This window comes from Coregonus lavaretus (genome assembly GCF_964263955.1).
Source record: "Coregonus lavaretus genome assembly, chromosome: 6".
Taxonomy (NCBI): domain Eukaryota; kingdom Metazoa; phylum Chordata; class Actinopteri; order Salmoniformes; family Salmonidae; genus Coregonus; species Coregonus lavaretus.
Window position 1 is genome coordinate 1,778,575 of NC_139993.1, and position 21,698 is coordinate 1,800,272.

General features: G+C 43.0%; 1 protein-coding gene across 4 annotated transcripts in view; it reads right to left on the reverse strand.

The window, feature by feature from the left end:
* Positions 1-21,044, reverse strand: part of LOC311131330 (myosin-10) — a gene marked incomplete at its 5' end in the record, with an annotated part of 86,896 nt that extends 65,852 nt beyond the window's left edge. For all 4 annotated transcript variants that reach the window (XM_084164255.1, XM_084164254.1, XM_084164252.1 and 1 more), the window contains 2 exons: positions 5,151-5,307; positions 20,700-21,044. In XM_084164255.1, coding sequence (XP_084020381.1) covers positions 5,151-5,307; positions 20,700-21,044 — 502 coding nt within the window. The remainder of the gene's footprint in view (positions 1-5,150; positions 5,308-20,699) is intronic.
* Positions 21,045-21,698: the final 654 nt, after the last annotated feature.

The window sequence follows — 21,698 nt, forward strand, 5'->3', positions numbered from 1 at the left end:
AAAGCAAGAGAACAATCACCAAAACAACAGATTCAGAAAATTGTATCAAGCCTGTATTTTCTTGGCTCCACTTGGAATTCCTTAAAAAAATGTAGCAGGTCTGTTTTTCAATAGATTAACAATAATCTCTGTGTGTACTCAGTGTGTTCTAGTACTCACAGGATGGACGAGGCGGGCTAGGCACAAAGCCTTGGATTTTTTTCAAAATAACTTTGGCCATGAAAACCATTACAGGTCTTATTGGTACCAGGTGGATCAAGGGATGCAATGGGTCCAAGATCGTACACACTAGGCCTACATTGTAATAACACAGCCACAATCACTTTGAGTCTAGACCGTACATTGTACATGAGGTCTCCATCCACAGAAACGTTCCTCCACACCATTTACTTAACATTTCTTAATCTTTGAGACTATTATCAAAAGACATTAGTTATTGTCCTTTGCACACATTTTATTTGATTGATTCATTTAGTGATGGAGAGGGTTCCTATGAGAGAAATGTAGGCTTATTGCTCAAAGCTTATGAGAATATAGATCTGCCTTGAGTAGACCTAATGGCCTATTCAAAAACAAGGGAGAGTCCTTACAGAGGCCATTCTTCTCTTCACTCTCACAAAGCCTTTCTGTTGGACAACTATGTTGCTGAGGGACAGTGTTGCCGTTGATGCAAGTCGAGTCCACTCTTGAAATCCCCATGCTGACATGGCCGTTTCTTCTCCCAACTAACACATGGTTTCATTCAAGAGAACATCAGCGCTTTGCGTTTCTTAAGTTCCAGAAATGTTCAAATTAGCCCCTTTTTAACTGACTGGACGCCATCAGTCCAGAGCAACGAGGGAGATTATGGAAAGTATCTGGAGAAGTAATCAATGGCAGATGTGTGGGTCTAGTTGTGGTGGGGGGAGGCCAAGTTAAACAACCCAGACTTTGTAACGTTACACCTCATTTAACCCTCCATCTGGCCATAGACTGGCATCTCAGAAATGCTGGGATAATGACTGGACAATTTAGCCATTAACTTGATTTGACTATCTGGAAGTTGACTTCCTTGGATGAAGATGTGAGGCCTAAAAACTGTGAAGATGACAAACTGCCCAGGGACTACAGATGAAAATTTGCCGGCTGGCTAAATCTGGCACAGTTGCAGAAATGTTGACCAATGTGCATTGTTCATGTTAAGTACACTTAACCTAATAAATGACATGAAGCAAATGCCTGTTCCTCGTGGCTAAATTTGAATGTCCAAAGTGGTGTGATACTATCACCACAATCACAACATTTAGGGATGCAATCATGGCACTGAGATAATGCTGTGATGATATCCATAACACTATGCAGTGATCCAGTGACATTTTCATACAATCAGTACATTTACATTTACATTTTAGTCATTTAGCAGACGCTCTTATCCAGAGCGACTTACAGTTAGTGAGTGCATACATTATTTTAATTTTTATTTTTTCATACTGGCCCCCCGTGGGAATCGAACCCACAACCCTGGCGTTGCAAACGCCATGCTCTACCATCCCTGCCGGCCATTCCCTCCCCTACCCTGGACGACGCTGGGCCAATTGTGCGCCGCCCCATGGGTCTCCCGGTCACGGCCGGCTACGACAGAGCCTGGATTCGAACCAGGATCTCTAGTGCCACAGCTAGCACTACGATGCAGTGCCTTAGACCACTGCGCCAGGGTACCAGCGCCTAATCACTGAACTGAATCAGGTTATAGACCTGCTCAGGGGCAGAGCAGCAGCTGGCATCCGCTAATCTCCAACCTACAAACCTCCTTTTGAGCCAAACCGCTGGTTGGTCCTCTGTAGCTCAGCTGGTAGAGCACGGCGCTTGTAACGCCAAGGTAGTGGGTTCGATCCCCGGGACCACCCATACACAAAAATGTATGCACGCATGACTGTAAGTCGCTTTGGATAAAAGCGTCTGCTAAATGGCATATTATTATTATTATATTATTATTGGCTGGTTAGCCATGATGACTATACTTGCGATGACTACCACTGCGACAAGCCTGCATAAAAGTGCATAGGAACTGCAGGTCCTGAGAGGTATCCTTTCATTTCTAAATTGGTTATTGGTAGAAACCGATGCCTCATTTAAATGGGTGAAATGAAGCGAAAAAAAAACAAATTATTTGGATTTGGAATGGCACTTATTCCAAGTCCAAGTCTCCAGTCCCTGCCCCCCACCCCTGCATCCATGCAGATGCTCAGGGTGAGAGAAAGCTGGAAGGTGTGAAGGGGGTAATGGGAAAAACTCACTGGGTCATGGGAAAGGCAACAAAAGTATGATTGGGGAAGCACTATGTATTTGCATGCACATGCAATGCCCGATAGTGGCATTACCACATGAGGTAAAGTACTTCCAACCAGTGTCTTTGGAGAGATTCTTCAGAGGACACTACTTGAGGTGTCAATGCACACATTCTCCACACTGAGAGGGAGCTTCCTCCTTGTCTACACTGACACTAGGCAGGGCCTGCATGACGGGACTGCCCAACTCGTCAAAACCAACCCCCACTGGACGGACAAGCCCTCGCCACAAAAGGTCCCATTGTCCCATTGTGCTGCCAAATGCAGGTCACCCTCTCTGCTCTCACTGGTCTGGTCCCAGTCACAGCTCCCAGCCTGGGGTGCCTCCCAGCTATTTCAGGCAGAGGGAAAGAGAGACAACTCTCTCAGACATCTCTCTATGATGTCTGTTGTGACAGTCATGGGATGGTGCTCCATGATGTGCATTCACACCAATCGCACAGCCTTATTGACATCCAGAGTTTGTCCATTGATAGTGTAGCTGGGGAGCTGCCCCTCACCCCAAGATCCAGAAAAAGAGTTAAGAGGTCAAGAGGAGCTGTGCAAATACAAACACACGCTGGTGTAAAAGATGGGGATACATTTGAGTGGGAGAGAAAGGTGGACTGGGAAGGATTGTTTGCTGCCTGGAATGATATGTTGGTTTAGTCAGGTGTCTGGGACAGGACAGATAACAGGTGTCTGGGACAGGACAGATAATGTGGCTATTTCTACTTGGAGTATCAAATACAAAAGACATCAAATAAACCAAATGCCAACGGACAAAAATGTGATCAACAAATTCCAAGAAAAAAACGAGCTGTTCAGAGAAAGCCAAGAACCTTGGCAATTAGGGTGTAAAGCAATGGAAAAAGATGGAGCATGTGGTTTGAAAGTACCGATAGGTTATTGGCACTAGAATGGTGGAGTGAGATAGAGAAATGGGTGCTTTCTTTAAGCAGCTTCTTGTAAATCAGTTCTGCCCGTCCCTATTTTTCCACTGATGTGAGGAATATGAGCTTATGCAGGCTTCTCCTGCTGGGAAGAACCTATAGGCTAGTTGACGCTGTAGGAGATAAGTTCTCGCTCATCACGAACCCCTGGAAGACTTATGGTTGAGAAAAACCAACCCAAATTGGATGAAGTATATTATAAACTGGATTTAACATCACATATAGGATTGTGAATCTACTTAAGTCACATGGATTCGACCTTCTTGAGTTCTGAAATCAGATGCAATTCTAATAAAGCTTTTGGTGTATGTTTTTCTTCACTCAACACTTGCAGTGTATCAACATACTCTGACCATGCCAGAGACAAAGTCAAGGCCTCTGGCAATCTGAAGAGGTCTGAAGTGGATTATCTCTGCAGTGACTAAAGGCTTTGGGTTCTCAGGCTGATATTTAGACCCAGGACCTCTCATTGGTGCTTATAGCCCATAGTGGTGCTGATAGCCAGAAGTGCATAGTTCTGAGGTTCTGAGGTATCAGAAGAAAAAACTGTCGTCCTTCACTTCCCCTTTCCACTGTGCTCCCCACGTTCCAGACATTGCTTGCAAAATTAATTTCTCTCTGGAGGTGGAAATATAAACAGAGAAATAAGACCAGCTCCTTTGGAACAGTTTCCACAGAGGCCTTTTGATGCCATTTGATACCATAACGCTTGAGATGCATGAATTTAGGGCAACTACTACATAATACAGAGTTGGCCAGTGCACTAAATCAAAATAATTGGGGGTGACTTTAGTATGCAACAAACCATGGTTCAGCTGATGGTTTCAATTTAGCCTTCTAGTGAAATGAATGGCCCTAAAGTTGTTGAGACTGAGTAGTAATCCCTTCAATCACAGGGCGACTGTTAAACAACTTTTACGAGCATTGGCGACACGTGGTGTGTTTTGTTTTGGTAACTTGAGATCGAAAGCCTTGAGTATTGTAACAGTAGAGCTAACGGAGATGCCCTGCCAAATGCAACAGGGGGAAAAGTTACATTTTGACAATTTACAGAAGGACAAATAAAATCAAATACAACTAAAATGATGATATAAAAGGCCTAATACCTGTTCATCCCTGTCACCTCCTTGTTCGGGCAGGTTTCGGCGTTCGTCGTCACCGGCTTACTAACCACTGCCGCTCCATATATCATCATTCCATTTGTCTTGTCTTGTGAATTACACACACCTGGTTCTTATCCCCTCATTAGTCTGTGTATAAGTGTTCTCTCTGCCCCCCTTGTCCTGTGATTGTTATTTGTGAGAATAGTGTAGCTCGGTGGAGCTACTCTCCCTTTGTATTGCCGGGGTAGATATTTCCCTTGTGCCTTTATATTGTTGGAGTATCCCATACTGTGTATTGCCAGGGTAGATAGCTTCCCCTGTGCCTGTTTCCGTGTGTCGCTATCCAGCGTATTTGTGTACGACGGAATAAACTTTGTATTCAGTGATTTACCCTCCTGCGCCTGACTCCTTCTATCACACTCATCACAATCCCCTAGCAACAGTTTAAATTGAAACACAACAACAACATCTAGCCCTTGGGGAACCGGCAATGTACAATTAACATGACAAATTATCCAATCAGGCTCCACTTAACATCACAGACCTGGGAGATAAGTGCACCTGCCACAGTGGAAACAAGGCTGTCCTAATACCTCCCGGTTGAGTGCCTCTCAACCGAACAATAACAACAGCCTTAATCCCAATACAACCGGTTAAATTGGCTTTGACTTTCTGGTTCCAGTAGACTGAATCAGATCATTCATACAATTTCACTGTGTAGCAAACATATGCGCATATTTTGTGCATTGAGATAAAGGGAGGGATATCCATAACCAATTGAGACTTACCTTGGAGCATGCATCTGTACGCAGACTCTGAGATGGCGTAGATGTGAGGGGGCATCTCGTGTCTCTTCTTGCCCCTGTACATCTCAATGATGTTCTCCGAGTAGATGGGCAGGTTTTTGTAGGGGTTTATCACCACACAGAAGAGGCCAGAGTACGTCTGCAGGAGAGAGAAGATAATGTCATTCAGTGTGAAAAACGGGAATCTGAAGACGCATATATATCGTATATATCACGTTTTTTTTTTTACATTTAATAATACAGGTTTGCCAGGTAAAGAGAAACCATCTGAAACAATTGTGGGCTAGTCAGCCTTCATGTAATGAGAAAGATCTAACAAATCCCTTCAGTCCCCCACAGGGAATCACTACTATCACTAGTCGCTAATGATGATGAAGCAATCATTGCCCTTTTTTCCCTCTCCCTTGTGGGGTTGAAAAGGAGTGTGAACTGCTTAGTGGACAGAGACTACGCACAAACAGAGTAATAGCCTGACCTTGGCTTGTATGGTGGTGGACGGACAGTGAAGATGTGAAAAGATACATACAGGTAGAGTAGAGGGAGAGCGAGAACAAAGATCGTTGCTGGGCTGTATCCAAATAGCCTAATGATCAGTTTGCTGCTACAGGCACTGAGTTTAAAACATTATCATCATAATGATTATGCATCATAAAGCCACTGTGCCCAATGGCTGGGATTTATTTTCCCTTATCTCTCACTTTCCCCCTGACCTCCAAAAACTGGTCATTCAGAAGCAGTCACTGTGATATAGATGCTGCTAGGTGGATGGCTGCCAAAGTCCTGTACCATTTAAGATTCCTCCCACATGGCACTCTCGGCTTCCTCCTCCTCTGCCTCCAACTCATTGCATCCGGCTGAGAGGGTGGCTCCTTATTCAGTGCAGTGAGGGATGCTGCTGCGCACAGTCCAATGCACTCAAGTCAAGGAATGAGTTACGCTGTTTGTGATGCATTGTAATAACCCTAAATGGAGAGCAACAAATCTGATCTCTTTAACAGTAATGCAGATCTCTAAATGGGGGTCGAGGCAGTTGCGTACAAAACTGCCATATCATCCCTGCAGTGTCAGAGTCAGACGGGGGGGGGGGTGGCAGGCCGGTGGGCAGGCCAGGAGAGGGTTAATCCCCGTCTACAGTCTGCCGGCTGGGATATTGCATTAACCGAGTCAGAGAGGGGGGACGGGTGACTATGCAAAAGGGTCCATTACCCAATCAGCCTTTCTCTCTCTGTCCATGCACCCTTTCTCTCCATCTCTCAGTCCCTCTCTCTTGGTCAGCCCAAGCTTGGCTGGGCGGCAGAGACACATTCCTGTAATCATGTTGTCTGTGTGTTGGGGTAGGGGAGGAAGAAGACAGGGGGCTGCAGAGGGGCCCAAGGTCGGCTAACCCAGTTGCTGAGCTGGAGCAATGGCGGTGTGGCCGCGGCATGCTGGTGGGGGTGGGGGGGGGTGTAGCGGCGGGTTCCTAGCCTAAAGCCCCTTGCAAAGCTTAACGCCACGGCTGTCGCCTGGCTGGAGCGGGCAGTGCGATTGTGAGTCATACACACTCCTTCTCCTCAGGGAGAAAAAAAACAACGTGTCTGCTCGCAAGCTACAGTTGAAGTCGGATGTTTACATACACTTAGGTTGGAGTCATTAAAACTTGTTTTTCAACCACTCCACAAATTTCCTGTTAACAAACTATAGTTTTGGCAAGTCAGTTAGGACATCTACTTTGTGGATGACAAAAGTAATTTTTCCAACAATTGTTTACAGACAGATTATTTCACTTATAATTCACTGTATCACAATTCCAGTGGATCAGATGTTTACATACACTAAGTTGACTGTGCCTTTAAACAGCTTGGAAAATTCCAGAAAATGATGTCATGGCTTTAGAAGCTTCTGATAGGCTAATTGACATAATTTTTGTCAATTGGAGGTGGACCTGTGGATGTATTTCAAGGCCTACCATCAAACTCAGTGCCTCTTTGCTTGACATCATGGGAAAATCTAAAGAAATAAGACCTCCACAAGTCTGGTTCATCCTTGGGAGCAATTTCCAAACGCCTGAAGGTACCACGTTCATCTGTAAAAACAATAGTATGCAAGTATAAACACCATGGGACCAGGCAGCCGGCATACCGCTCAGGAAGGAGACGCGTTCTGTCTCCTAGAGATGAACGTTCTTTGATGCGAAAAGTGCAAATCAATCTCAGAACAACAGCAAAGGACCTTGTGAAGATGCTGGAGGAAACCGGTATAAAAGTATCTATATCCACAGTAAAACGAGTCCTATATCGACATAACCGGAAAGGCCGCTCAGAAAGGAAGAAGCCACTACTCCAAAACCGCCATAAAAAAGCCAGACTATGGTTTGCAACTGCACATGGGGAAAAATATCGTACTTTTTGGAGAAATGTCCTCTGTCCTAATGAAACAAAAATAGAACTGTTTGGCCATAATGACCATCGTTTTGTTTGGAGGAAACAGGGGGTATCTTGCAAGCCGAAGAACACCATCCCAACCGTGAAGCACGGGGGTGGCAGCATCAAAAAATTGATGGCATCATGAGGAAGGAAAATGATGTGGATATATTGAAAAAACATCTCAAGACATCAGTCAGGAAGTTAAAGCTTGGTCGCAAATGGGTCTTCCAAATGGACAATGACCCCAAGCATACTTCCAAAGTTGTGGCAAAATGGCTTAAGGACAACAAAGTCAAGGTATTGGAGTGGCCATCACAAAGCCCTGACCTCAATCCTATAGAAAATTTGTCGGCAGAACTGAAAAGGTGTGTGCGAGCAAGGAGGCCTACAAACCTGACTCAGTTACACTAGCTCTGTCAGGAGGAATGGGCCAAAATTCACCCAACTTATTGTGGAAAGCTTGTGGAAGGCTACCCGAAACGTTTGACCCAAATTAAACAATTAAAAGCCAATGCTACCAAATACTAATTGAGTGTATGTAAACTTCTGACCCACTGGGAATGTGATGAAAGAAATAAAAGCTGCAATAAATCATTCTCTCTACTATTATTCTGACATTTCACATTCTTAAAATAAAGTGGTGATCCTAACTGACCTAAGACAGGGAATTTTTACTAGGATTAAATGTCAGGAATTGTGAAAAACTTAGTTTAAATGCATTTGGCTAAGGTGTATGTAAACTTCCGACTTCAACTGTAGCTGCTACGCCTCTTACCACAGGGGACTTTTATTGTACTGTATTTGGCTGCAGCATGACTGGTGCTTGTGGAATTGTGTTATATGGTATAAAAATAATGCCAATATGCTGAAGGTCATGGTGAATGGAAATGAGCCAATCACCATCACCATGCAGAATGTGATGAACGGTCACTTTGAGACGACACGTGGTGCAGTGATTTTGGGGGATATCATGGTGTGCATTAGGGGAGGGGTGGGTAGGTCACCAGATGGCCAGTCTTTCATATGTACACAGACAGATCCCTCCGACAGACAGAGATATGCTCTAGCCTGGTCATGGGTCAGCCACAGCAACAACAAGCTCAGGAGGAAGCAGAGATTTGTTGTTCAACCAAAATCAAATCAATGTTTACGCAGGTGTTATAGCGGTGCAGTGAAATGCTTATGTTACTAGCTCCTAACAATGCAGTCAAATGTCAAACAATAAAAATGTAAAGAAAAATACACAAACAAAAAGGAAGTAATCAAGAACGGCGGGATGAATGTTCTTGAGTCACATTGGGGGACTAGGTAGCTTTTTGGAGAGAAAAAAATTATGGATGCAAGGGTCACTAGCAGGGGGTATGTGGCTACACAGGGGTAACTAACATTCTAGTGCGATTAATCTTGGTGCACTGGTCGAGGAGTATGGAGTTATGGAAGAGATTCCTGCGGAATCCACAGATCCCCACATATTTGGAAGCCTCACCTTTAGCTGGAAGCAGAGTAGGGCAAGGTGGCACACCACACCACCTTTAACCCCTTCCCCTTGCCCCCCACAGTGGGCACAGCGCCAGGCAGACGGATCAGCGCCCCGGCCGGCCGGCGCAGCCTAGACCAGACCCACAGGCAGCAGCAGGGTCGGGGAGAGAGATGACTCAGCTGCCCAGTACTGGATGGCAGCCCCTGGGGAGTACTTGGGGGATTAGTGGGGCTCTGGGTCTGCAAACGGGGGCAAGACGTGTAGGAGGTATATGAAGGGAGGGAGGCCTGGGCCAAGAACCTGTCCCTCGCTCTCTCAATACAGTACAGACCGGGGTGAGACGCCTAGCTACAAGAGCCCCAGCCAAGAGCATATATGTCTCACACAGCACAGTGCCGTAGATGGAGGGAGGCGTGGGCCAAGAACCTGTCTCTCAGTACAGCAAAGTATTGTACCCAGATAGCCAGGCTGTGGTTAACAACAGAGAACTCTGACACAGTTGACTAGGTTCCCAGTTCTCCGGAAATGTCCAAGTGGTCCCCCATGCCAAGCCCAAGCTGAGCGTAGCTGAGCAACGGCAAGAGTTGAGGGCCTCTTCATTGAGAGAGTGGATGTTTCATTCTCATTCTCAACATTGTTCCGTCTGTGAAGCTTAGCTCAGTGCCACTCCGTTTTTATTGTCATAGCATATTGAAAAGAGGCGATGATTATGGAGAATAGGATTTTCAAAGGGTTTAGAGAGAGTATGGTCTAATTTCGTTCACAATGAGCAGTGCTTCATTTCCAGTGCTCCAATAGCATTGGGGTCTGAGTGTGGGAGGAGACCAACGGCGCACTAGCGCAGAGCAAGCAGTTCTGCTCCATCTACACAGTGTGTGTGTGTGTGTGTGTGTGCACGCGCAGTGTTTGCATACTGATCTCTACCTCATACTAATCCCAGCGGGCCTGTGACCAGGCTGCGGTCTGAGGCATGAGGCAAGAAAGGAGTGGTTTGGGTCCCATCTGTCTGCTTATGGGGACTCAAAGAAAATATTATCTTAATATTTTTTGTGTGAAAAACATAACTGACGCACTGGTTTCAATTGAGAACAGAGAGACCCATGTTCCAGTGAAAGCCAGGCTTAGGGGAGACTGAAGAGGGGATGTCTGCAGATGAAGTTAACCAAGCATCAACTCAAAGTTCCAGGCCTTGGGCCATCTTCCCAGTCTGCATTTCGGTTTTAGACTAATCTTTTAAAACATTAAATGCACTATGCATTATGTGGGTTGAATGATGTAACAACAATTAGTAAAAGTCCCAAGATGGTAGTGACTGCCCATTCCTGCTTATCACTTATTAACCATAATTTATTCACATTACTTTAATAAAACATTTCAGTTGTTGTGTATATTACGTTTGTTTTATTTGACTTTATTATTTAATTCCAAGTCATCATCTCATCTCTATAGAGCTGCTGCCTATGCTGTCTGTTAAACTTACTATTTTAGTAGTTCTTCAAAGTAAATAAGGCATGCTTTTATGACTGCTGAATACCAACTATCAATCATAGATCATGTATTTTCAAGTAGAGATACCTCGCCAAGCAACAGCTACTCTCTATATGCCCTCACAATCGCACAATCGCTCAGCACTACCAAAAACACATCTGGAGGCAAGTGTCCTTCCTTACCCTTCAACAGCCTCTGTTCACTACGCACTTGGGCACATCAGCTTTGAGGGTTGAGTCAGCGGCAGTTTCAAAGTGGGACTCTTCCCTATGAAATGTCCCTGGCCTCTACTGTATTGGATTGCAGGGAGGGGACCTTGACCTGGTCGGCACACTTCATGCTTATTAACATTCTTTGGCTGAGAGTTCTACAGTTCTCAGCCTCTGACATCCTATCTCATTAGCATAGGGCTGCCAGGAGTCAAGAACCTGTGGCACCAGGAGAGTTTAGGATTGGCAGAGCTCCCTGTGAGGCTCTGTGTTGATGTTTTATGAATGGAGTGCATATAGAACCTATTTTACAAGAATGAAACTGCAATGTACAGCCTCACAAAAACAAACCACTATCCATCAGCCCCACCAGAGAGACAGAAGAGCTTGGTTCTTTTACACTGTGACCTGAGAGTCATTAAAGTCACAGGATCAAACAACAACCAAAACCTAGGCCTATATAATATCCTCTATACAATATCTATATCTATATCTATATATATATATAATATCCTCTATATAATATCTATATATATAATATCTATATATAATATCTATATATATATAATATCCTCTATATAATATCCATAAAAGGAGGCTGGATTACAATTTTAAAAGAGATGGAGGGAGAGAAAGAGATGGAGGGAGAGAAAGAGGGAGAGAGTGAGAGACAGGGAAATGGGAGAGCGATAAAGACATCCAAATTAGGCTTGGGCAGTATACCGTATATACAGCGCCTTCGGAAAGTATTCAGACTCTTGACTTTTTCCACAAAGGGTCTGTAAATAAGGTATTTTTATTTTATTTTATAAATTTGCAACAATTTCTAAAAACCTGTTTTCGCTTTGTCATTATGGGGTATTGATTTACAGTCTTATTACAGCCTTATCAATCTACACACAATACCCCATAATGACAAAGTGAAAACAGGTTTTTAGAAATTGTTGCACATTTATAAAATAAAATAAAAATACCTTATTTACAGAGTCGGAAGTTTACATACACTTAGGTTGGAGTCATTAAAACTTGTTTTTCAACCACTCCACAAATTTCTTGTTAACAAACTATAGTTTTGGCAAGTCGGTTAGGACATCTACTTTGTGCATGACACAAGTAATTTTTCCAACAATTGTTTACAGACAGACTATTTCACTTATAATTCACTGTATCACAATTCCAGTGGGTCACCCAATTTATTGTGGGAAGCTTATGGAAGGCTACCCGAATCGTTTGACCCAAGTTAAACAATTTAAAGGCAATGCTACCAAATACTAATTGAGTGTATGTAAACTTCTGACCCACTGGGAATGTGATGAAAGAAATAAAAGCTGGAATAAATCATTCTCTCTACTATTATTCTGACATTTCACATTCTTAAAATAAAGTGGTGATCCTAACTGACCTAAGACAGGGAATTATTACTAGGATTAAATGTCAGGAATTGTGAAAAACTGAGTTTAAATGTATTTGGCTAAGGTGTATGTAAACTTCCGACTTCAACTGTATATATATTTGGAAGACCCATTTGCGACCAAGCATTAACTTCCTGAATGATGTCTTGAGATGATGCTTCAATATGTTGACATAATTTTCCTTCCTCATGATGCCATCTATTTTGTGAAGTGCACCAGTCCCTCCTGCAGCAAAGCACCCCCACAGCATGATGCCGCCACCCCCGTGCCTCACGATTGGGATGGTGTTCTTCGGCATGAAAGCCTTCCCCTTTTTCCTCCAAACATAACGATGGTCATTATGGCCAAACACTTCTATTTTTGTTTCATCAGACCAGAGGACATTTCTCCAAAAAGTACGATCTTTGTCCCCATGTGCAGTTGCAAACCGTAGTCTGGTTTTTTTTATGGTGGTTTTGGAGCAGTGGCTTCTTCCTTGCTGAGCGGCCTTTCAAGTTATGTTGATATAGGACTCGTTTTACTGTGGATATAGATACTTTTGTACCTGTTTCCTCTAGCATCTTCACAAGGTAATTTTCTGTTGTTCTGGGATTGATTTGCACTTTTCGCACCAAAGTACATTCATCTCTAGGAGACAGAACGCATCTCCTTCCTGAGCGGTATGACGGCTGCGTGGTCCCATGGTGTTTATACTTGCATACTATTGTTTGTACAGATGAACGTGGTACCTTCAGGCATTTGGAAATTGCTCCCAATGATGAACCAGACTTGTGGAGGTCTACAATTTTTTTTCTGAGGTCTTGCCTGATTTATTTTGATTTTCCCATGATGTCAAGCAAAGAGGCACTGAGTTTGATGGTAGGCCTTGAAATACATCTACAGGTACACCTCCAATTGACTCAAATGATATCAATTAGCCTATCAGAAGCTTCTAAAGCCATGACATCATTTTCTGGAATTTTCCAAGCTGTTTAAAGGCAGAGTGAACTTAGTTTATGTAAACTTCTGACCCACTGGAATTGTGATACAGTGAATTATAAGTGAAATAATCTGTCTGTAAACAACTGTTGGAAAAATTACTTGTGTCATGCAAAAAGTGCATGTCCTAACCGACTTGCCAAAACTATAGTTTGTTTACAAGAAATGTATGGAGTGGTTGAAAAACGAGTTTTAATGACTCCAACCTAAGTGTATGTAAACTTCCAACTTCAACTGTATACATATAAAATAAAAATAAAAATGTTTTTACATAATTATTCAGACCCTTTGCTGTGAGACTCGAAATTGAGCTCAGGTGCATCCTGTTTCCATTGATCATCCTTGAGATGTTTCTACAACTTGATTGGAGTCCACCTGTGGTAAATTCAATTGATTGGACATGATTTGGAAAGGTACACAGCTGTCTATATAAGGTCCCACAGTTGACAGTGCATGTCAGAGCAAAAACCAAGCCATGAGGTCGAAGGAATTGTCTGTAGAGCTCCGAGACAGGATTGTGTCGAGGCACATATCTGGGGAAGGGTACCAAAAAATGTCTGCAGCTTTGAAGGTCCCCAAAAACACAGTGGCCTCCATCATTCTTAAATGGAAGAAGTTTGGAACCACCAAGACTCTTCCTACAGCTGGCCGCCCAGCCAAACTGAGCAATCGTGGAAGAAGGGACCTTGGTTAGGGAGGTGACCAAGAACCCGATTGTCACTCTGACAGAGCTCGTAGAGTTCCTCTGTGGAGATGGGAGAACCTTCCAGAAGGACAACCATCTCTGCAGCACTCCACCAATCAGGCCTTTATTGTAGTGGCCAGAAGGAAGCCACTTCTCATGACAGCCCGCTTGGATTTTAAAGACTCTCAGACCATGAGAAACAAGATTCTCTGGTCTGATGAAACCAAGATTGAACTCTTTGGCCTGAATGCCAAGCGTCACGTCTGGAGGAAACCTGGCACCATCCCTACGGTGAAGCATGGTGGTGGCAGCATCATGCCGTGGGGATGTTTTTCAGCGGCAGGGACTGGGAGACTAGTCAGGATCAAGGCAAAGATGAACAGAGCGAAGTACAGAGAGATCCTTAATGAAAACCTGCTCCAGAGCGCTCAGGACCTCAGACTGGGGCGAATGTTGACCTTCCAACAGGACAACGACCCTAAGCACACTGCCAAGACAACGCAGGAGTGGCTTCGGGACAAGTCTCTGAGTGTCCTTGAGTGGCCCAGCCAGTGCCCGGACTTGAACCCGATCTAGCATCTCTGGAGAGACCTGAAAATAGCTGTGCAGCAAAGCTCCCCATCCAACCTGACAGAGCATGAGTGGATCTACAGACAAGAATGGGAGAAACTCCCCAAATACAGGTGTGCCAAGCTTGTAGCGTCATACACAAGAAGACTTGAGGCTGTAATCGCTGCCAAAGGTGCTTCAACAAAGCACTGAGTAAAGGGTCTGAATACTTACGTAAATGTGATATTTCCATTTTTTCTTTTTTATAAATTAGCAAACATTTCATTATGGGGTATTGTGTGTAGATTGATGAGGGAAAAAGAGTAAGGCTGTAACGTAACAAAATGTGGAAAAAGTCAAGGGATCTGAATACTTTCTGAATGTATGCACTGTACATATACCGGGGTATTTGGAAATAGCTCACAGGATGGTTTTTCAATCCCGTCAATACTATTGAAACTATTTCTATGAAGTTTAATACATTTGTATATTTGTAGCTACTTTTTAAGTTAATACCTGCACTCAACTTGTGCAATACGTTAGGAGATAAAGAAGATTGCGTTCTTCATTTCACCTGTCACATAAATTTTCATTATGAAGCTTACCCGTAGTCCCCAGTCACGTGGTGTTTGTTTACAAGCACACAACAATGACAGACCGGAGCCTTGTGAGTCACTCACTGTTGTGCAGCACACGCCAGGCGATCTAGTTACATTCACAACTAAATGTTTGCCAGCTAGATATTTTATAACTATTAAGTTAACTGTCTACAATGTGCTAAATGCACTGCAGTTGTGCATTTGGTTTGCTAATTTAGTGGTTTGCTTCTTTGTTGAGTAACAGCAGAAAATCCCCGCCTGGATCAAGAGCAGGGTTTCCGTTAGGAAAATGTGGCGTTGGACATTTGACCGGCACCATTTTAATTTACTGGACATTTGATAAATTTACCGGACCCATATCCATTGGGTGCATAACCTGATTAGGGCGTCCACCCATGGTGCTCAGAATGACAGAAATAATATTTATATTATGGTAATTCATTTTAACAGAACATGCAAGTTGAGGATGCAACGACGTGCGTCCTTCTTACTGAATTCCAATGAGCACTTTGAAGATTTACTTTTCCTCAGCCAACAAGATGAGTAACAAACAGCAAAATCAAAAGCCCCTTTCAATCTACTACCCCCCATACTAGAAAGGTTTACCTATTCTATTGGTCAGCTTGTAGAGAAAGAAATAGCCCATTCCACTCTGGGACAGTTGTGAGACGATAGATCCTAAATTCATACAACCAGTACTAGGCTACATAAAAATAAAAAAACATCTAAAGCAATGAGTCTGATGCAACAGATCAAAACATTTTGCGTAAAATGTTGATAAACTATTATTTCTTCACATTATAAGCACAGCAATGCGCACAAGGCAGTAGACTACGTGTGATTCTTTGTTTCATAATGCAATTAGCGGGAAAATACTGTTCTCAAACTGATAGAGATGAAAATATATGTTAGAAATTTAGAAATAGGGGAGATCTAATCCAACTAGCATGGGTTGCTAAGATCTAATATGCAACAACTAGCATGGGTTGCTAATATGACTAGGATTGTGCCTTTGGCTACTGGACAATGAAAGAAAGTTGAAAACCAATAGAACATGAGAGAAATAGGCTACTGGTTTCAATGGCATATGGAAGTCTTTATAAAATAATTGCCTCCACGGATATGGTCGGATTTTGCCTAGGCTACTTTGAAGCAAGGTAAAACATGCCTCATAATATGTAGTAAAACGTTCAGGTTTTAAACAACTAAGTATATGTTTTCAAAATGCATACTGGCTACAGCTCATTGTAAAGTGTTGTGTGACGCACTGATGAAGCCTGCCTTCCGTTGCCTAATTATTTGAATGGCGAATGGGAAGTGCGCTTCAATTACCGGCTGAGAAATAAAAATAGTAGCTCTTTTGAATTTTGGCCATCAAAGCTATTTTCAACACACGATTGCATTTAGAATTGTTGCGCAATGATTGGGCTTATAAAAGCGTTGTCTGACAGATTTTCCGCTCAAAGGCTCTGTATCTGTATGCTATGCGTGCTAAATAAGTTATATAACAAATATACACAAGCGGCAATTTCATTGCACTAAATTATGCAAATTAACCTATAGATCGATAAGCATAACCAGTCAAATGTATTTCCATCGTCTAGTATTTCTATCAATGAATAGGCTAAAAATGTCGCTATGGGATTTTTTTTCTTCTCCTGGCCAAGGACAATTGGCCGGTGCCAATTTTATTTATCGGCTTTTCTATTTTTGTATCGGCCAAAAGCCGGCTATTACCAGCTAACGCAAACCCTGATCAAGAGCCTTGCTGTCTAATGTTTGTTTTGTGCGTGCAGCAAACTGTGAGTAGCATTTTTTTGTAAGTTGTATAACTTTATGAGCTGGGATGGCTGTCCTGCAAATAGTTTAGGACAGAAACTGTATATAATGTTTGCAATGCTCTCGTTAGCATTTAGTTAGCATTCTCTATAGGATTTTACATGTACCTGTTAGCATTGCTAACCTTCGGTTTAAAAGGCTCAGTTGCGTAGCCTAGTGGTAGCCTAGTGGTTAAGAGCGTTGGGCTCTTAACCTTGCCCGAGCCGGCAAGGTGGAAAAATCTGCCGTTCTGCCCCGAGCTTGTCTGATACTGTTTGATGAATTATTAAGACACACAAATGACTTAAGAGGGAGCCTGATGGCCACGCTGTGTTAAAACAATATGACAGCGTGTGCCTTTGTGATGGGCGCATGTTGTCTCTCTCGCTCCTCCCTGCTGCAGCGAACAGGCAGCACAGCAAGTGTTTATTGCGCTGAAGCTGCAACATAATTACAGCCATTTTGTTTCTCTGACTGAAGAGTTATATTACCAAAATACCTAATTTGTATTAAAAATAAAAACATTCCCTGTTCCCTCAACCCTTGCTCTCTTTACGTGAAACATGTATGCATTGCATGCACGTGACCAATAGGTTCTGACCTATAGCCTATCATAATCACATAAATAAATTGGTTATAACAAACTCCGAACATCGTAACACGTAACAGCCAAATGGATGCGGAGGACATGAAAAAGAAAATCAAAACACGGGAATGTTTACTGGTTGCTCAGGAGGGAAAAGGGAATTCAGATGTGTGGAAGACATTTGACTTAGTTGTGAAAACTACTGGAAATCAAGAAAAAGGAGGGTATAGGAGCAAGCGCTGTGTGAGTATTGTGTACCAAACAGGTACTGTTAGATTACAATATTATAATTTTTTCTGACCATTTGGAAAAGTGTAAACGACACTAAATAAATTATAAATGTACCAGAGTCTGTTCTAACAAGAAAATAAATAAATATATAAAGCCTTTAATACAGCAAAGAGTAAAAACAGTTGCATGCATTCGTAAATTGTGGTTTATTTATTGTTTAGGCTAATTATCCAAAGCTCCCTTTGTTATTTCATTTAAAAACTAAAATGCTTGATTGCATTTCAAAGCATGAATGACTCGTATGCTGTGTGATGACATGAATGAACAATTGATTGATTGATACTGTGGCCTATATATTGAAATATAAGTTACGGTATTAAGACTAAACAGGACCCGCTATTAGGCCTATAGCGCGATGGTGGTTATACAAGGCTACTACTATAAGAAGCCTACATTTGTTTTGATTTTAGTCATCCAGAGCAACTTACAGTTGCATTCATCTTAAGATAGCTAGGTGGACAACCACATATCACAGGCATAGAAAGTACATTTTTCCTCAATAAAGTAGCTATAAGTAGAGTCAGAGCTAGAAAGGGGGGGGGTCAGGTTTTCTTTGGTGGGGGGGAGGGTGTCGAGGTAAGGAGGATGATTATTTAAGATACTGTTTGAAGAGGTATGGTTTCAGATGATAATGACATTACTTATTATAATGGTGACCATAATAATAATTGTAATAATAACAATAAGAAGAAGGATATCAAGAAAAAGGAGGGTATAGGAGCGAGAGCTGCGTGCACATTATGTGTGACAAACAGGTGCTGTTTGATTACCATATAATTTTTCAGCCCGTTTGGAACAGTGTAAACAACAGTAAATAAATGAAAAGTAATACCAGAGAATCTGTTCTAACGAAAAAAGTGTTGTAAAGCCTTTATTACAGCATAGCAAAGATTAAAAACAGCCGAATTTGTGAAATTGCTTTATTCTACATTTTGAGGTTCCGTGAGGCTTGGTGTTCACGGAATCAGTAGGCTATTAAATAAACACTCATTCTGGCAACAGAAGCAGGATCTGTCTTATTGGTTATATAATGTAGATATATATGGATGATTTATAAAGCCAGGCACGTTTAACAGTTAGGCTATTGATTATAGACCTAATTAAGTTGGGGTTTCCTCTCTCCTCAATTTTCTTAGACAATTAAGCCAAGGGATGTTTCCTCATTTCCTCACTCCGCTGCTGCCTCCGCCGCATTGTTCTCAACACCAATATGCATGGTTAACTTCGCCATTATTCAAATAGCAACATATAGGGAAAGATGCCAATTCAACGGCACGCTGAAGATTACGTTTTAGAACCACGGACAGCGACCGCTATCCCTCACGGGAGAAAGCGCATTTGTTATAAAATTATATTTATTAGTGTTGCACCATTATTCTTACATTATATAACCATTTACAATTTCAGTAGCACATGTCTTAAGAGTGATGGACTGTGCCATCTCCGTGGCCTCCGCAATGGATTAGTCCACTGAGACAGGCGCAAAATAGACAGGTGTCTTGTGCACCATGAAAAATAAAATCTATTTACGACCAAACAATCGACCAGTCGACTAAATGGGGTCAGCCCTACTTGACAGGGAGTTATTTTCTAATCAAGTAGTGGGTTTGGTACAGTACTACTGAAGGTCAAAAATATGCCAGTTATTCAGGGACAGCTGTTGCTTATCTGCTGAGAGACAAAGAGCCCTGTGATGGCGGTACGGTTAGTCTGTGTGAATGATTCAGCATGGGCCTCCCTCCCTGGCTGGCTGATTACTGCATAGACCAGGCCCATTGGCAGGGAGCCATTACATTAGCACTACTAGCCACATGGATGGATGGAGCACCGACAGGGCCTCACTAAAGCCTGGAGCTCGCTTAGCAATCCAGCCCCAGCCGGGGAGTGTGTTGGACGGGGCATAGGGTTTGGGTCGAGAGGCCTTCTTGTCATTTCTAGCAGGGCAATTACTATGACAACATGGCCCGCTTTGTTACTAGTAGTAGTAACCTCCCTAGCCCTAAATCAGGGATCAACAAAAAATTTTATTGAGCGGCTGGTACATAATTACAAATCATTTATAGCAAGAAGCTCAAACTGATATAATATTTGACTAAAACATAATCATTTCAAACCTTGCTTACATTTGTATAGGATCCCATGTGTCTCTCTATTATGTGTGGGAATACTTTAACAGATTTCCAAAATTAAAATGACTTGGAGCTGATTTCCTGGTGTTTTAACAGTATTTTAGCTATGTCCAACAATAAAACAAAATAAAAAATAAAAACCACATTTCTTTTTTTATCGGGCCGCCAGTTGGTTAACCCTGCCTTAGAGCATTGGAGCGTGTTAATGTTTGTTATTGAGAGCAGTCAGGGTTAAAGGGCTTATAATGCAACCCATGGGAACTAATGACATATTCCCACATCAGCCAACATGCCATTAACTAGGACCACTCCACAAGCCTCAGAATCCATTAAAAAATAAACATTAAATCCCTCATACATCCCCTCATATTGCACCTTGCAGTGAGTCAATGTGAGTGTGAAAATAAAACCTCTGCTTCATTAACATTCCAAAATGACCTCATCCCCCAAGCTCTCTTACTGCCTCTTATTGCAGCCACCTGGGGAGAGAACCACAGGAATAGCTGGTGCCGTGGAATTGTGGAGGCAATCACAGTTGTCCTCCCTTCTCTCTGGGTCTCAGGCGGCCAACTGACATTCCATCTATTCCAGGAATGCATGTCATGTCACTAAGTGGGCCGTAATCACAGGGGAAACACTGGTTATCTGGGACATTGCTTATACCATTGCCAACTTATTAGAACCTGGAGTATGGTGGTATATCTAAGGACAAATGGTTTTGGGGGTCTCTGTGGGTTTGGTATTGGACAATGCTGATTGAAGTGATGGGTAGTTGGGTACAATATCCCAAAAAGGGGAGGGGAAAGGCTACTGGTCCACTTCAATAAGATACCAATGTAAGGTAAAGAAGCCTACTCCTGATTTTCTCAAGTCAGAAAAAGCAGGACTTCTATCCTACTTACGTAGATGAGGCCCGAGTAGTAGCGGTCCTTCAGGTTGTGCAGCACTGAGGCCTCGTTCAAACACGTGAGCTCGGCCATGTCCTCCACCTTACTGAACTTGGGAGGGTTCATCTTCTGGATATCATCCTTGTTCACCATGGCCTTCTTGCTGTTCTCAGCCAGCTCCACCACCACCTCGTCGCCGCGCTCCTCACGGATGCTGGCCGCCTCGAAGCCGTGGCGCTCCGATGGGATCCATACAAGTTTCTTGGCCGTCCAGTCGGCCTGCGTGGCCGGGTTGTAGACCACGGCGCGGTCCACAAAAAGGTACCGCTCCGGGTCCTCCTGCCCGCTCCGCTGTGCCATCTCTGGGGTAGAACCAGAACACACTAGGACACCTGGACGGAAGACACAAACAGTTAACACATTGGTTGAGTTATACACATTATTTTAAAGACTCAGGTTGACCCCTAGCCCCTACCTAAAGCTCTCCTGTAGATCTATTGATGAATATAATAATGTGATGCCCAGGGGTAGATTTGGGATACAAAGTACCGGTAATCCTCAATAGAGGAACAGTTTAAGGCATTCTCAAGTTACTGATTGAAGAGGTCTAAAATGAGCCTGGATCTCCTGCTTCCTGGATTGTGGCATCCTACCAGAACACTGTCCAAGATGAGAGGGGACTGCAGGAGTAGTAGACCCTGTGTTATTATGGTATTATTACACTAAATCCACCATTGAGTAAAGAAAATCCTCTTCCTTTAAGGGTTAGTAACAGGAATTCCAATGTCTGGAAGGTGATTCTTCACACACTATCTTTCCTGTATTGCTACTACACACGCCCTGCATGGTCTCTTATCATTGCATATAGCCTATCTGAAAAGCAATAAGGCACACTGCATAGTTTCTCCCATCTAGCACAAAACCAACAGCCTTGTAAATCCAAACCAAGTCAAATGTGATACAAACATGTGAAGCCAGCTGGGATTTCTGGCTGTAGGTGTCTAGTTAATCTGG